This window comes from Symphodus melops, assembly GCF_947650265.1.
Source record: "Symphodus melops genome assembly, chromosome: 3".
NCBI classification, from domain to species: domain Eukaryota; kingdom Metazoa; phylum Chordata; class Actinopteri; order Labriformes; family Labridae; genus Symphodus; species Symphodus melops.
This window is the reverse complement of record NC_136693.1, coordinates 12,274,730-12,292,557: the sequence shown is the minus strand read 5'-3', so window position 1 is coordinate 12,292,557 and position 17,828 is coordinate 12,274,730. Positions and strand designations below refer to the sequence as shown.

At 42.1% G+C, this 17,828-nt stretch overlaps 1 protein-coding gene across 6 annotated transcripts in view; it reads right to left on the bottom strand.

Annotated features, from left to right (window-relative positions):
* sox6 (SRY-box transcription factor 6) overlaps nucleotides 1-17,828 on the bottom strand; it is a 130,036-nt gene that overhangs the window by 14,843 nt on the left and 97,365 nt on the right. For all 6 annotated transcript variants that reach the window (XM_079339336.1, XM_079339337.1, XM_079339335.1 and 3 more), the window contains 3 exons: nucleotides 12,911-13,060; nucleotides 10,300-10,480; nucleotides 9,919-10,106 (listed from right to left, as the gene is read on the bottom strand). In XM_079339336.1, the coding sequence (XP_079195462.1) occupies nucleotides 9,919-10,106; nucleotides 10,300-10,480; nucleotides 12,911-13,060 (519 nt within the window). The remainder of the gene's footprint in view (nucleotides 1-9,918; nucleotides 10,107-10,299; nucleotides 10,481-12,910; nucleotides 13,061-17,828) is intronic.

Genomic DNA, 17,828 nt, shown 5'->3' with positions numbered 1-17,828 from the left:
TTAGAGAACACACCGTGTTTTCCCGTTTGTCGTGTTGCTTTGTGCTCAGATTAAACTTGGCATCATGTTGTACTTGACGCACAATGAAACCCTGTCATTCAGCGCTCTGTGACAATATTAAATGTCATGTCCGTGTGCATTTACAGAATAAAATAACAGCTTTCGGGGGGCCTCTGAATAGTTGCTGCACATTACACTTAATGTATTATGCAAGGAGAGAGTGCCGACTGCTGCTGGCTCCATTGTTGAATGACCTACTTCCTCAGTGAATACACAGGGCATTAGCAAAGGGCTGTCTTCCTCTCTAAAGACTCAACTAGGAGATGGACACTTTGCCTCGGCATGATACAAATAATCTCTCCCCCCTAGGTTTCGCCTGGATGACACTAAAAGCGGGCATGTTGCCACCATTCAAAAAAAAAAGCATTTGTTTTACTCCCAGGGTGAGCATTCAATCTCTGCCAAAGATGTACCGTCTACTCTGACCTCTGCCTCTTTCTTTTCTAAACATGCCTATCACATGCAGTCTGAACCGACACTCAGGTAGAGTCCCAACACAATGCTAACAGCTCCCCTGCCACATACGCAGACACCAAAACACACATGAATCTTTTAGCCCCCTTCTTTGAAATGCATTGTACCATTTTGTTGTTGTTTTGCACTTGTTCCCCTCAGGGAAGTGTGTTGTTACAAGAGAAGGTGCTGAAAAATTAAGCACACTTGTTGTGAATACAAATATTGTAATTTATTTAGCCGACAGTAGTTCAGACGGGTGTTTGATCCAAAAACAAAAAAAGAATCATTGTGGATGTCCGATTCCTTTTTTCTTTACTTGTTTTTCTTTAACCTTTTTTTTTCTTAAGGGTTAAAAAAAAAAAGATGACAAGATGAAGGATGGAGATAGTTCAAGTCCATTTGAGGCCTTTCACAGTATTTTGATTTGCCTCATGCTTTTATTTATTCAAGAACTATTCCTCAAAAGAAAGGACTGTGAGAGAGATAGAAAAGAGCGCCGCAATTTACCATCATACTTGAAGAGACAGTCATTATTTATGGCCAGCTGAGTGATTCTGATATACAATTAGGCACTACCTGCTTATGGCCTGTGATTAGAGCCTGTCTATCTGACGGCCCTTTGCTTACTTAAGTGTTTTCTAATTATGACATATGTACTGGTCCCTGCTGGGCAAGAGGACGCTTTGTAAAGAGAAGATGGAGTGTGGGGCCTTTCTCTGTCCCACATTCTGCGTTAAGAAACACACATACAACGCACTGACACGAGCCCACTCACACACGTAGTCGTATTCATCACCCAGCTACATTATTGCTGTTAATGAAAGAAGCTAGCAGCCCGATGACAAAGTGACTGATGTGCGATTAGCTGCAGGGGCAATGGTGCTGTTTCGGATGCTGCTTGGACAGTCCGGTAAGAAGACACAGTTTGCGCTCGTGCGCCTGTGATAAAGTAGTCATCTCGTCCCTCTTCTGCACTTCGGTGGTCCCTCCTGATCAATCAAGTCCTTTTATAAACTCATGATCATTAAGCATCACGTTGGGCTGAGGTGGAAGGAGAACAGGGGCCATCCATCAATGAATTTCATTAATAACCAGCGCAGCGTTGAATTTCTTTCTCCAGCGCACAAAGTCATGTGATTAGAGAACATTAGCGCATTAGACAGTGTGGAAAAGAGACTGAATGAGACTCTTGTTCTTTGAGGTCACCTCACTTCGTTTGACATGTAAGGATCCAAACATGCATACATACTCTGACTGAGAGTGCATTATACACACTTTATATAAAGGGGGTTGTCACACGAAGTACTCCTTCCTGCCTTATGTTGGCTATGCTAATTAAAGTCCGACTATCCATGCAATATGCTACCACACATCTTCATAACATTTTATACACTGGGCTTAATGTACTTATTGGTTATAAGTTTTGTAATTTATATCAGCAAATTAGAATCATAGTTGAAATTAGGGCCATAAATCATCTTCACAGCGTTGTGGTTTTGTTTTAGGGTTTGAAAATATTCAGTGAACTAATGCTGCTTTACTGCCTATACGCATCAAGTGCTGTGATAAATTAATGGCACTTTTATTATTTTATAGTGTCATTAAATTTTTACTGATCACTCTGACACAGAGTGGAAGCAAAGGACATGCAGTATCTTGGTAAACCTGCCACGCTGCCAGAAAGAGAGAGGGAGTGGATCGCTGTTATAAAAGGTATTTACAAAGTGCACTACAACAGGAACAGTGGAAGACTTTAAAACACATCGAGTGCATTCATTTAAGGTTGTTGGGATGGTGTGAAAGACAAAGACACAAGAAACATTAGGATGTTGCAGTATACATTTTCTACTCTGACCACCGCTGCTGGCAAGCAACCAGCCTTAAATGACTTCAACATGCGTCTCTCCACCCTGCAACTATAATAATAGCAATGCACTGTGAGCCGTAGTGGAAAACTGCCACCCACAATAATCTCATCTGCCCTGCCTATGCAGTTTTTTGTCTGAAAACTTTATTAACACATCGATGTTGAGATGCATGTGGCTCCGCAGTATAGTTTTCAGCCAGTCAACTGAAGCAGTGAGTCACTGAGGAAGACTGAGAAGTAGAAAGATGATAGCAGAGTCTGTACAACTTCTTGGGCGAGGAAAACCAAAAGAGCTCTTGTCAGTGCTGTAAAGAGAGCTTTAATCTGGCCAGCCACAGAACATGTGCCGGAGGCCTGCTGCTCTGCCCACAGGGTGTATTCTGGGCAGAGGCGGGTGGCTGACGGCCCTGTGCATTGTGCCTCCTCCTGCCCTATATTTAGGCAAAGCGCTGCCAGTGCTAACACTCCTTCACTCGCTCCTTTTTAAATAGCTCCAGGCTATAGGCAAAGCCTCATGGCATCAGATTGTTCAAAAAATAAATGAAAAGAAAGAAATGGCCAGAAGATGAAGGTAGGGTCAGGTGCACATATAAGAGTGCAGTTCATTTTTGGGGTGATAGCTGAGTTTTTGAATCAGGTAGAGAAATTCAAAAAAATCTTCCTGTCTAAAAACTTCAAAATAGAGTTTCTCTACGATATCTTTTGAGTCATTAACAACTGCTGATTGAAATATCACAGTAATTAACGTAGTAATTCAGCCCGTGGCAGCCTAAGAAAAGTTGTTACAGAGCTACATTTTATTTTCTCTGCTAGCGATGCTGGAAACTGTTGCTATGCCAGAAAAGAAGCTAAACAATTTAAGGAAGTTAAGTTTCATGCTCACATGAAGGCCAACATTACAAAACAGATATAGTGAGGAAAACGGCAATTACACTTCATGGCCATAGGTGCCGCCAAAGTGAAAGAACGGCAATCTTTAGTGTAAATAAAGAATTTTTATAAGACATCAGAGTGCCTCGTATTTCAGTTTGGACTGCCTTCCTACAGCTCAAACTCTGTTTGTCATCAGGACAGTTCCCTTTTGGTAATGGATATATTTGATGGTTGAATACAGACCGGGGCCCCAACGTACTGAAGTGAATATTGTTATAAAATTAAATTCAGCATTGAATGAATAACTGATATTAGTGATATTTATTTACCATTTAGTTTTCTAGAGGATTCTGCCATGAACTCTGTGTTGAAAGACAAAGATTAAGTTGAACCAGATGACACGAGCACAGATTAGGCTGACGCTCCTGCTTTCCAAACATTTGGAAACTCAAATGATTATTTAGAAAGAAAACTGCTTGATTTCTTTCATGCAGTTGGCAGGCATTTTGTTCCTTCTAAAACGTACCAGTTGCCAACTTGAAGCCGTATAGCAGTGTGATTATTATATGGCTGTGTATGAATGTATTGTATATACAACCTGACAGTAACTGCTTTCCTTTCCAGAATCACTGAACCATAAAATCCCATCCATATTAGAAAGTATTTGATGACATGTTTTTTTTAAATTGTCATCATTGGGATCTTTACCAGCTGCAGACTCCTAACCAGACACTGATGTTTGATAATGTGCTGAAGTGGCTCTGGTTATTTCACACACCTGGAATGTGGCAAGTTAAAGGCAGTGACTCTCTGACCGCAATACAAAGCTTTGTGTATTAAGTGTCAGTCATAACCCTCCATATTTTCCCTGAGCATGTGTCCCAGCCCTGATGTAGACAAAGACTTCTGAACATGAGGGCAGCTCCTCACAGCTCAGCGCCTCATCTGTTTTATATTTTTACTGTAACCAGTTGCAGTGTTATTTATAAGTCTGCAGCTCTGCAGTAGTTTCTGCTAGTTTTGTACCATTTAAATGTTAAGTACACCCAGCCATGCGGTGAACCCACAGCTCCTTTCAAGCAGGCTGTTGGTCTCTTTTTACCCTGAGCTCTCCTTTTGCTCAGGCTAATGCAGGCAGCAGCAGAATCAACAGTAGCAGCCCACAAAAGGCTGCCGTCTGTTCTGTGGAAGTCATCCTCAACATCACACAGAGCGGAGATGGCCAGCATTCGAGTCTCATTTGTAATGCTAGGGCATCACCTCATTTGTTTATAACAGAGGCTAAAAAGTCATTTCATTAAATTAAGGAGCCTCAACTATGGAAAAATAATAATAAAAATGGTGGGGTAACTGTTCTCTGGGCTTTGTGCCAACTTAGTGTTTATCGTTTGTCTGTAATAAAAGGATATGCTTCATTATTTAAGATGAGTTGCTTTTTGTTGCAGGGGGAACCAACAAAATGTGACCTTTAAGAAATGTCCTTTTCGTCTTAATAAATAGTTTTCCTCTACATGTTTTGCAATAAGAATCACATGCACAAAATATTAGTATTTTTAGAGCGTGTGATACACAACCATGTAATGGCTGCGACAACGGTGTTCACTGAGATCACTTGTGTTGACGTCTTTTTTTTAAGAGTTCCAAGTCTCCTCTGATTCAGACCTGTTCACTGTGCCCTCTGGGGAATCTTACATTCAGTTGGGCCCGGAGTCTAGTTCCTTATCAAACCCTTTCAGGTTGTAAACAGCAGGGTACTAGGAACTGTAGTATTACAAAAAACCCTTTCACATACGGACAAAAACCTCGAAGACTTGTTGGACAGTGGAGCCATTATTCCTTTTGCAACAATACTATAGATTATAAATGGTCCTTTGTGGCCTATTCTTTCCCTCCTGCTTTGTTGTGTGTGCCTCGTGGTGAGTGCTGTATCACAGGTCTCAGTCACTGTGGCCAGCACCTGCAGCAGGCCAGAAATCCACCATGTTAACTGACAACTGTAGAAAATAATGGAGCCACTACTGCCAAATGACCCTACCAAGATGCTGTGTTGATGTCTTTCTGGGCCTGACCTGGGAAAGGAGCCCGTGGACACACAAATACACACACACACACACACACACACACACACACACACATGAACACATATTATCCAGAGTCGCACATTATTTTTATTCTTTGGCAAACATGAACAATTGGACAAAGCATTAATGTAAGCAATCTTCACAATAGCACTTGCTGGCTACAGCTAGTGTCTAGGAGCTGGGCATAATCTAATTTGGATGGGCAAAGCCTTGTATGCCAAGGATTTACATTGCAGCCAAAACGCCTTGGTTTGCAATTTCCAAGACAGCAGTCGAAAAGGAGCAGAAAATTGCTTCCAGGGCTGCAGACCAGACAAGATTACGTTCAAAGTCTTTGTGAGGGCTTTGCCTGAAAAGAACCCTGGCAACACACACTCACACACACACACATGCATGTACACACACACATGCACATGCACGCACACACACACACACACACACACACACACACACACACACACACATGTGTACACACAAATACGTGCGCACACAGGACATAGTATAACCACTACAACCAATAGGTTAGGAGTCTCGATTTTGTGGAGCACCTGTGTAAGCTCCATTTGAATATTTACAGGCTGAGCTTTGGGAAACGGGAAATGGACAATTGTAGTCATCAATACTGAGGAGAGGAGGTGTGGCTGGGGCACAAAAGGGCAGTTCAATAGGTTAATACACTGGCCTTTCACCTTTTGATTCCAGTTAGGCACATGTCAGCAGAGGAATATATTTTATCTCACACAACCTCATGGGCATCACTTTACAATGTCTGTGGCCTCTAAATTAAAAGAAGCTGAGCTGTCAGTGGACAACAGTGTCCCATCTGATGATACAAAGTTGAATGTACATCAGATGCCCAAATATTCTTGAATTGTCCCTTATCTATGATATGCATTTTTTTTTTGATGGCTTACATTGAACTTTACTTCGTCAGATTAAGACTAAAAGCTAAACCTACGTGAATGTAGCTTACACACAAGCGTCCCACATTAACTTATCAGGTAGTTCTTAATAGAGATGCAGGTGCAGAAGCTATAAAGGCAAGCTGTAAAGTTGCATGGCGAATAAAGACAACTGGAAATGTTTCTGGAGGCTTTGTCTGAGGAAGAAACATTGTGGAAACATTTTGCTAAGGCTGAAAATTGAATTAGCTTCCTATTGCTGAAACTTAAACTTGTGGTACATAAGAAGTCAGCCATATCAGCACAATAGTTTTTAGTCCCTACCTTCTGGCCCAACCCACCAAAGGATTCCCTTTATCAGTGCCTCCATCCTAACAACAAGAATGTTCTGGCCACATGTGGAGCTCACGTATGTGGAAAATATGGATAAGACAGAGTTGCTCTTTGACTAGGTCTTGACCCAGACTTCTATGTGGAAGTCCAATATTAGATTGACTATTCCAACCACCTTGACCTCTGTCTTATGCTTACTAGCCACCATAAAGGTATATAAGTATAGTTTATCATTGTAGCATTATAATTGGGACAGTCTCGGTAACAAGGTAGACATTTACATTAACTTACAGTTTACACAATCTAAAAAAGCAGCCATGTGGCAACATGTAGTGAACCTTTTATATTTTTAATTTAGAGACAATAGAGCTTTAATATTCTTGAAGTTCCCATAAATGTATTTTGAATGTTTTGGTTGATTAATGATTAGCATTAGGGACATTTGGCTGAACCCCTTACAGTTAAGTAATACATCTCTGATCTATTGGCTCTGTATTTCATATGGCCAAAATTGTTGATAACAAGATGGTAACGTGGTTGAATTTCTGAATGCACCATCCGAGAGCTAATGGACAGACACTTGATAGTTATTCACCCGTGACCCTGAAAAACAGCGTGTCCAGATATAGCTGCAGTGAATAATAGAGGGAAACAATTCAAATGGTTACAAATGGATTCAGATGTACTGTAGTGTATTTGACTGAAGGCATACTGGCACATTCTAGGTAAAAGCTTCCAATGGGTTAGGAGGAGATGGATAAATAATGGAACAAAGTAATTGCCCTCTGCAGACAATAATACCGTTAGATAAATATTTCAAAAAGGTAAATTGCAGAAGGTTTGTAAAAAGGTTTTATTGTACTGATGGGATATAGTAAAAACAGACAAAAAAGACGAGAAAATATGCTTGTGTAAAGCATAAATATTTGACATGTCCTCAGGTTAAAGGCTTGTTTACTGTTGGACAGAGAGTCTGCTCTACACCATGTTCTCCTAGGTCAACGGCTTGGCAAGGAGAGAGAGGGAGCTCGAGGCAGAGAGATAGTTAGAGACCTTAGTGATAAAGGTTAGGGAGGAATGCATTGTACTCTTCAGACACACTTTGTATGAAAAGATGAATTGATTCATCTGTAAGCAGCACTTAGACCCACTCCTCTGCCCGGTCATCACACTGGGATAAATCAATATTTAATATCCCCCTCTAACAGCCACGCTGGATGATCTTAACCTCTCCTTAATCCCATTTATGTTACCTTTCCAGAATCTTCTTCGTGTAAGCTCTCACTATGATAAACTTCCAAACAAGAGACTGGGAGAGGAGCTATTAAAGACCACGCCATATTTATGTCAGGTGAGGTGCTTTCGTGAAATATTAATATTCTGAAACTGACCAAAGTGAAAGCTTTTATCTGGGGCGTTCAAACCTTTCTACTTCGTTGGCTTGTATCAGCAAAAGACTCTCTCTCCTTCTCGCTCATTTCGCCGCTGAATTACTACCCACTGTTCTTTATTGCGGCCGAAGGATGAAGATGATGGGGCGATTCTTTTAGCTGACTTGATAAAGGGGGCCTCTCATTTCACACTATCCTAATAGGGCCAGTGTCACAGAAACTAAGAGGTGCTGATATTTCACTATGATTTGCACGAGCCAGAGTCAAGCATGAGCCTGGTTAAGGTTTCATTCAACGACACTATAAATTATGTTCAACTAAAAACAGAAAATATAACCAGAGGTAATGCTTTACATTTCACCTTCTCCACCTTAGCCGGCTGTAATATCAATGCTGCATATCAATGCTTGGTCAATATGTTGGTCCTATTAGAATTCTCATTTCTTAAATAGTAATTTTACTTCATGTCCCTTTTATACTTCCATCACTCCCCCCCACACACACACACACACACTCGCTCTTTTTTGTCGTCGTCTCCCACTTTCTTAAAGTCTCTCTCTCTCTCTCTCCCTCTCTCCTAAATGAGCTAAATGTCAACAAAAATGTAGACTGCATGTGATAAGTGACTTATTTAAGCAGAAGATCCCTTTGCTTTTTCTCCCTCTACTTAATCGGGAAGATCACTCCAACAAAGGTTGAACAAATGAGCCCAAGAATTCAGGAGGAAACAAAACTAAATCCTAAGAAGCAGGGAGTGAAAAATGCGTTAAGCTCTACCTACTAAGGACAATGCAGACGAGGCGTGTGCTGCCTGTTGAAAACAGCTCTCCATGAACAGTGTTCAGTTACTTCTTTCATGTCATGGCAGATTCCACTGCTTGGGTGACCACTGGCTCGCTTTCTTTGGGATGTAGGGAGACAGCTGCAGCGGCTCCTGTGACTGAACAGAGCAGTGCTGGTATACTCTTACTAAAAGCTTTGAATGCTTGTGCAATTAAAGATTTCATTTTGCTCCATTTTACTTTTTGTATTATCTTTTAGGGATAAATTTGTAACATTACATCAACGATATGATAGACAGATTGTGTGTCTGTTTGTTCAGGTGAGTAGGGGCTATCTGCAGAGCAGGCGGAGTCTCTGTCCTCTTCATTGGCTGAACTAATGTATTCCTCTTGTCAGAGCATAGTTGATTGCCACCTGCATAGCCAGTGATCTCTTCCAAAACACCAAATGAAAGGGAAATCAAAATAGATATTCATTGACTTTTTTACATATACATTGACCTAGTTGAAGCTTTTGGTTGAAAGTGTCAGCTGCTGAAATATTAATGAGCATCGCTCCCAGTTCCTGCCTGCTCCTCGCAGCCAACTGGCAACACGGCATCAAGCTGAAGAGAGGACAGCTTTTTTTTTTTTTTTTTTTTCCCTCCTTGATTGACTCATCGATTGAAGATATTTTTAAAGGGAATCCCTGGGAGTGTGTGTGCTCCTGGTACAAAGCAGCCCCGTCCCATGTCAGGGGACGAAGAGGGCTGCGAGTCTGCCTTAATTGGGCAAAGACTTCAGAGTCTTCTTAACCCACACCGGGCAGCGCCATGGCCTGTCACGGCCCTCACACCAGCATCAACAAGGCCAAGCCCTCTGAACACACACAAGCGTACACACACACACAAACACATATACTCATTTAATTAAATACTCTTCACGCTGAACTATGCCAGCTCTTATCAATACCAACGTCATGGACTTGGATTAGAGAAAAATATCAATCTTGAGAATTACTTTTATATCCACATTACCATGTTCCACTTTCTTTAACGGTTTCTTTCCTGAACCAACGTGCAGGAGGAGCTGCACACTCTTTGTGGTCAACAGCTCTTTTGTCCTGTTTTATGGAAAAATCTTGCAATGGAGAAGACCTGTAACAGAGACAGTCTGTGTGATAGTAGTCCTAACCTTGTCAACTCTGCAGTTGTTGAGGCCCACTGAGCTGAGGGCGGACAGCTTGGCCTCCATGCCCTGCTGGTGATGTTGCAGCTGTTCCCTCTGGATCTGCTCCCTCATTTTCCGAGCCTCCTGGATTGCCTTCAACACGGTGTCCTGATCCCCGAACAGCGCAGTGGAGTTGAGGCTGGACAGTATATCTACAGGGATACAAGCACAGAAAACAATATCAGATCAACAATCCAAAATGTATTATTGGTGAAAAAAGACATTTTGCTCGCTTTGAGGAATGAAACGTGCTTCTACAAACTGTTACATGACGATTTTTTTTGAAAACAAGTTTATTAGGGGGGTGAGATGCTTGTGTTTTGTAAAGACACTCTGAGTTCTTACCAAGAGATGAGCCCCGGCTCAGGCCTCCTCCGAGTGGACTGTGGATCCCACCCTTGTTCAGGAAACTGTTCGGACTGCTTTTACTGCCGAGGAACAGGTTTTGCGTCGGGGAAGTCGGGGATTTCACCAGATCTGTCGTCTTTGGCCGAGCAGACAGGTTGAGTGGCTGTGTGCCCTCCTCCTACGGCAGCAGAGAGAGAAGTGTGAGAGCAGGCAGATGTGAAAAGGTGTGTGTCTCCCCCCCCCCCCCTCCTTCCCAGGGTTCCCAGACAGCACAGTTTCTACTCTGTTCTTGGTTAATTATAGGATCCCTGTCTTGACCCACACCTCCTTCCTTGCTTTTTACCTCCTCTCCTCTCCTCTCCCCTCTCCTCCTCATCCATCCATCCATCCATCGTCAGGAGCTGTGCCACTGTGATCTTCCTCACAGTTGCCCAGCGCCTTTGTTCACACTAATTAAAGCAGATTCTGTCTCTCTGTACATCTTCATCTGTTCTCGCTCTCCTCCTCCCCGCACTCTGTGTCTGCACTCTGGTTGGAAGAATAAATAATGACCAGATAACGGCGGTGCCAATGATCAAAGACAGCTGTTCCATTCATCAGATGTCGACTTGCATTATCTACTTCATTAACTTGTTTTCTAATTTGATTCCTCATTTGTGCATACTCTGTTTTATCATATGCTTTGATATTCCTATTTCTAAAAAAGTATAATGTGATGTGATTTTTTTTAAAGGTCAGTTCTGAGGGCAGGTCAGAGCAGGATACGTGTGTTTGGTGCTGCATTTTCAGGGCTGGTTGCATCTTTTAGAGAAGAAAAGAGCACCGTTTGCCAAGGTGCTATGCTCAGCGGTTTTTCACCAGCAATAAAATATATTTAATCTATGGTTAACCTGCAGATAAACTACTGGAAGACTCCTGCTTCTCAGTTAAGTACGCATGTTAAGGTATAGCTTTTATTTATTGTTCAAAGTTTTCTGAGTATATATATATAGATATATTTTAAAATAATTGTTGTATTTCCTAATCTTGCGAAACCTCATACCTTGATCAAAGTACATTTTATTCCCTTCATGTTCTTGCAAGTTCCAGAGTGACAATAAACAACCTTGACATCTGTAATATTATAAGTGTTGAAACGAAGGATTAATGTGATCATTGATTTGTGTAAAGCTAATAGATGTCTTATTTTCTTATCTTTGGAACATTTAAATGAAACAGTTTTGAATATAATGTAAATTACATTCATTAACATTCCATTTAATGCAACATTAGATTGCTAATCATTTTTTTAAATTATGAGATGATTCTGAATACACTGCCTGTAAGATAAACTCCACCAAAACCAATGTGTAAATAAATACAAACAACACTGAATGTTTATAAATATGAACAAAATCTCCAATATGTACATCCCTGTGGAGAAATGTCACTTTGCACGTTATAAGGTGCCATGTGTACACATCAGATTATCATTAAGAGTCTTTTTCAAAGCCCAAGTGTCTCCTTGTCCAAACATATGGCTCAAGCAAAGACTGCCCCGAGGCCTTGTTATTGCTGTGCCAATAACAGTTTGTCATGCAGTGAAGCTGAAAGAACACGAACAAAACTAAAGGCAATCTCATTCCATTGGACTGTAGACCCAGATGGGACGATGCCAGTTTATGTTTGCTTTCCAGTTATGGTTAATTCATTTCATTTAAAATCCTTAACTGTTTAATCATTGACAACCTTTGTGATATTATGACTGCAATTATTGTATTAATAATATTGGCCTGACTGGCATCATTGTAATCTGATGAATGGAGAGCTGCATTTGAGCTATGAAATGTCAGTTTGATGGCAAACTTTCAATTGAAATCTCAAGAGGCCCGAATGATAGTCTGTCTGTCTGTCTGTCTGTATATGTATGTGTGTGTGTGTGTGTGTGTGTGTGTGTGTGTGTGTGTGTGTGTGTCTGTGTGTGTGTGTGTGTGTGTGTGTGTGTGTGTGTGTGTGTGTGTGTGAAGAGAAAGCCAGAGTGCCTTACTACCGTTCAGGACATGATTTATGATCTCTTTCAATTGTGATATTATTAAGCTAAGCTACTCCAAATGGGCGTATGTTTCTGATTATGGCTTTACTGAGAGGGGATGATGTATGCAGCCTTTCCTCTGCACGGAGGTCTGGTGGAGTCGTGCCATACGGCAGCAGAAAACACACATCCTGCATTTGGTTTGTTTTAAAGCCAGAAACAGTGGTCAATCCTACATCTTACTTTCCTTTTGTCAGCTTTGTGTAGCACTGTTGTAATGGTGTTATACCATTTATGTCACACACAAAAAAGAAAGAAATAAACCTTCAATTGTGAAAAAAAGAAAAGAAAAAGAAACCATGTGTTCCACAAATGACTGTTTTGGAGCATCTTCCGCAATAGCAACCATGTCCACAGAGTTCTGGTTTCAACAAAGCTCCTTATTAAAGCTCAACAGAGTGATAGCCTGTTAAAGACTGGACCCTGTAACCCGAAGTGGCTTTTTATTCAAACTACACCATCTAGGCTGGGCTAGGTCAAGTAGCACTCGAAACCTGGGGTGACGGGTGTGCAGGGTGGACGAGTTCAGGTTCGTACCTTGACTTGAGTGATGGGGCTGGAGGAACTCTTGTCATTCTTCAGGGAGGAGGGAGAAATGGGCCCACTTGCATTGAGGGACTGGGGGAGTGGAGGCATCTTGGCTCCAGGAGAGACCTGCATGCTGGCAAGCTGGGCGGCATACAGTTGCTGTAGGGAGATGGAGAAAACCCGCAAGGCGTTACCATCCAAATCCAGTGAACATTCAAAGTTTTATATTCTGTCTTTTCCTCTCCCTAGAACTCTCTTTGCTTCTGTGTCTGCCTTCATCTCCCCCCACTCTCTCTCTCTCTCTCTCTCTCTCTCTCTCTCTCTCTCTCTCTGTTTCTCTCTCTTTTACGTCTTTCCTCTCTTTCCATGAGGCTGGCAGAGAACCTCCATCAAAGGTCTTAACTGTATTTCAAAGGCAGAACCCAGAGAGAGACAGCAGTCTTAAAAACCACACAGAGATGGCTTTCATTCAAAATACTTGGAGCCCCTATTTTCCACTCATCACAGGGAAAAGTTTGCCGACTGGATGCAAGTGTGTTAGCAAAGATCTCTCAATTTCTCTACATCTACTCTGCTTCCTATTGAAGTTTCTGGCCTGTGATTTGTCTCCACACAGCCGTGTGAGACAGCCCTACTCCACAATGTTTCAAACCCAACCTCAGTTGGACGGCCATCACAGAATATGTTAAACACGAGCATTATTAAGGCTTAGGAACCTGCACAGAGAACGCTGAGGTAATCACCATTATTTTCCTTGGCGTTAAATCAGTTAAATCATGGTCTGACTGTCGGTGACATTACCACACAAGAGGACGGTTCAAATGACTGGTGAAGTACTCTGTAACAGTTGTGTCTGTAGCTGGGTTAAACACTGAAAGCTCAATTTACATTTCCACCACTGGGCTGATTATGTGGAGTAAACTAGGAAGATTTTGATCTGAGGTTTTGGAAATAACTTTCTAAAAATTTGGTCAACCACAGACTGTTAAGTGTCTACTGGATCAGATTTTTTGATGCAATAATTCCTTCTTTATCCAGGATTATGTTACAGGTAATGGCCTGCAGCTGAATTGTTAGCCTATTTTCTATATATAGAAACTAAAACAAATGATCATTTGTCCATAATCACACAAGTCTCATTATTTTTTTTGTGTTTCTTTTTCAGTGTTTTCCAGAGCCCAACAATCCTGCACTGCTGAGACTTCTTTCTTCCCTAGGTCTTCATTGAGTGGCCACCAGGTAAGTGATGAAATTGGCTTTTGTCTCCTGCTGGACCAGACTGGAGTTTTTCAAATGGTGCTGCTGTCTAAGAAATAGTGTTACTCCATGCAGCTTTAGCCCTCACTTCATCAGACAGATAGCACCTTTTAACTCCCCCACTGGCCTGCTATCCTCAGACTGGGTCATTCTCTGTGTTTGTTGTGTTCAGTTAGATGTTGCTGTCAAACAGAATCTAATTTTCTCTTCCTCCGACCAATCAGCAAACCCCGTCTCATTTCCTAGTATAACTGGTCGCATACAGGCTGCTATTGTTGGGAAAAATAAACTCTGGCCCGCTGGCCTCCCCTTCAGCAACGTGAACGCAGACGAAAGCCAAACAAAGTGCTTTATGTCCATGCACATATCTCCAGATATAAACACATATGTTCTCCTGTAAGAAACTTTATCGCTGCCACATAAGTGTCCGTACAAAAGGTCCATTCTTCCAAAGGACCTGGGGATAACAACAGCACATGGGCAGCGGAAATGACAGACTGATTATGTTCCCACAAAGATAGCACTGCGCCCACCTCCCTCACAAACAGTCTTTTGTCTCGGACAGGAATGGACACAGGAGCAGGCCCAACTCTTTTTTTCCTCTCATCTGAGCGCGACTTACTTAATGTCAGTAGTAAAGGCCTTCTGTGTGTGTTTGTGTCTGTGGGGAGTTTAGAGAAGGAAATAGAAAAAGAGTAACAGAGAAAAGAGAGAGAGAGAGGAAAGTGTCCATTCTCTGCCTTGTCACTCCAGGCTACAAAGTCAAAGTAGAGGAGAGGAGGGAAGCTCAGTGTGTGGGACATATGTTTGCTAACAGGACTGTTGATGGCTGTACTCAAGAAAATTATTGTCAGGAAAAAAAGAGCGCAATTAGACGATGCCTCAAATTAGGCCCAGTCAGGGTGTCCTTTTTCAGTCCTGATTAACAAGCCAGTGCCACGGGGTGAGAATCAGTTCTTACCCCTATTAACAAAGAAAAATCTGCCTGTATGAGCAAAGAACAATAAATACAATCAGATGGAAAGCCATTTGAAAGGTGTGCTAAGCCAATGCACACAGCTCAAGCACACATTAAATACAGATGTACTCTGTAGGCTTTTTTCTTAGCATTTGAGTATAACAGCTTTAAAGAAATAAAGCCAAGTGTATACAATAAAAAAAAACTGTTTGATATCCTCTACATTTTTTATTGTGTTGAAAACTTCCGTACGGTTGTTTTTTTTTCCTAACACACACTTAGTGATGATGCAGCTTGCCAAGGCTGGTCTCCCTAAGCAGCAGACATCTGCTTGCTTTCCCCAAATGATTCTTTCACATTTATTAGCCTCTTTTTCATATCTACTTGCCAGGTGGGGGCAGCAAAAGGTTCATGGTATTAAAGGTCAAGCTGAAAGTCAGTGTTCCCACTCTTTGGTGTTGCAGATGTAGCTGAAAATTATAAGTAGAGCTCTGGAAGCCTCTGTTCAGTTTTTCTATTTTGCCCTTTACACTTTTAACTTTTTTTCCCCCTTTATTCGATTTGAAAAAAAAAACAGTATTCTAGGACAAACATAATACTTAGGTTCATGAAGAACATTGAACAGCATCCAGCGAGGTAGAAAATAGCAACATGAGCATAATAGCTAATGGCTTTCCTATGCGAGTGATGAAGAAAACTAACAAAAGTAATATGTGTGAATGTGTAGGCAGGAAAAACTTCATGCCTTTTTTTATGATCAAAAGTGCAGAGTGAACTTACTGGTAGATACACTATATGCTGTTTTTTTTTTTGTTTTTTTTTTGCTTAGTGCTTTGGAGTGTTCTGCGCACACATGTAAGAGAAGACACACAAACACAACATGTAAGGTCTTCCTTTTGACCCAATCATTCCCTGTTTCCCTGTAGAGCGGAGCAGATCTCAGCAAGCATGGATTCAAAGTGAGTGCAGCACGCCCAAGGTCAGCCTGTTAGCCTCTGGTAATTAAAAACAAGCCCTCTGGAGGCAGCAGAGGTTAAACAGGGAGGTTCACTTTTCTGCCTGCGACATTAAATTCAAACTACACACTCTTAATGATGGAGGCTGACATCTCACACATTTGTTTTTAATGGAACAGAGTGTAATCATTGTAGTATAAAGCAAAATTACTGTCTGTGGAAAAAAAACATATGAACATCTTGTTTTTTAGACTTGCAGCATGACAATGTTTGCTGGAAAATACAGCGCCAGATATTTGTCATATCTATTGCTGCCAGCATTGACGCTGCTGTGCACATTTACAACTGGGCCCACAAAACTATAAAATAACAACAAGCTTAACAAGTCTTAATACAGTAATGATTCCTTATACCAATTAGCTGCTTATGCATTTAAACATAAGCAGAGTGTTATCTGATAAATGCCACACTCTCCTAATCACACCCTCGCTTCTTTGTGTGCAAGTGTGTCTCTTTGTCTGTCTGTCAATGTCTCATTCACCTCTGCCTGGCCTAGGCGCTGAGCACTGGGCTGGATATGAGGGCATTAACTGTGCTTCAGTGCACCACACCATTTAAAAGGCAGCACAGCGCCAGCCCCCGTTAGCCACAAGGCTTGTACAGGCTCATTGCCCAGGGCGAGCAGGCAGTCTGACCCAGGCTAGGCCCAGATGTCAGGAGTGAAGGAAGGCGTCCTGGTGCACTGTGCCGATGCTTTCCAGTATGGCCCAACATCTGTCTCATCTGCTGGCACCCAACCTGCTCCGCTCCAACTCCTCCTCATGCCTTCCCCTATTTCGCCATCTTACATAAACAGTATATATGTGAAATTCTTCTCCATCGGCTTCTCTCTCTGGTACATACACAGAGGCCTACAAACCCATCTTCTGTAAGTGTGTGTATGTGTGTAGGTTCTCCAGGCCCACGGGCCCAAGAGCCAGCCCTCCCATTCAGTGCAGCTCACTGCATTATCCACTCTATCTGTCCATCTGTCCCTCTGTTCACCACTGCCTCCATCCAGCTGCTCACCTAGCCGTCCTATTAGCCATCTTTTCACACAGCTAGCATTGCTGCTCTGCTCTGGGTTACCTTCAAAGACCAAGCTCCTCTGCTCATAAACACAGAAACAGCTGCTCTCTACAGTACGTCTGTTCTCTCGTCTCTCCCCTCCTCCTCCTCCTCCTCCTCTCTGTTTCAAAGTCAAAAGTGCTTCACTTGTTAATGATGGAAGCCGTTTCCTCACATCTGTACAACACAGGCATTTACATCCAAACAAAAGATAATGTGCGGGTTAGCTGCTCTCCCACTTTCTTCCTGTTTGTCCCTGACTGTGTTACACTCTTTCTTATCGCTCCAGTTGTCTGAGCCTCTGAGCACTCCTTCAGATGTGTCCGTCTGCTGGAGATCTGGTCAAGGTTGTCGCTGAGAGTGTGGGCTGCTTTCATCTTTACAGTGGGAGCTTGAGTTGAAGCTGGGCCTAAGTCTTCCTGGGCCTCGGAAGATGCCATTGCAAAAGGCAGCAGCATTATTTCTAATGGAATGGAGCACCTTCACAGCCAATACTGTACAGCAAAGTGGCATAAGGATGAGAAGTACCTGGACTTTTCAGGGTGAAAAGTTACACAGGCAAGGGGAATTCAAGTTGAAATGCACAAACTAAGATACTAATAGAAGGTTCAAGATCTGGATGGTAAATTTGAAAAGAAACGGAGAAAAC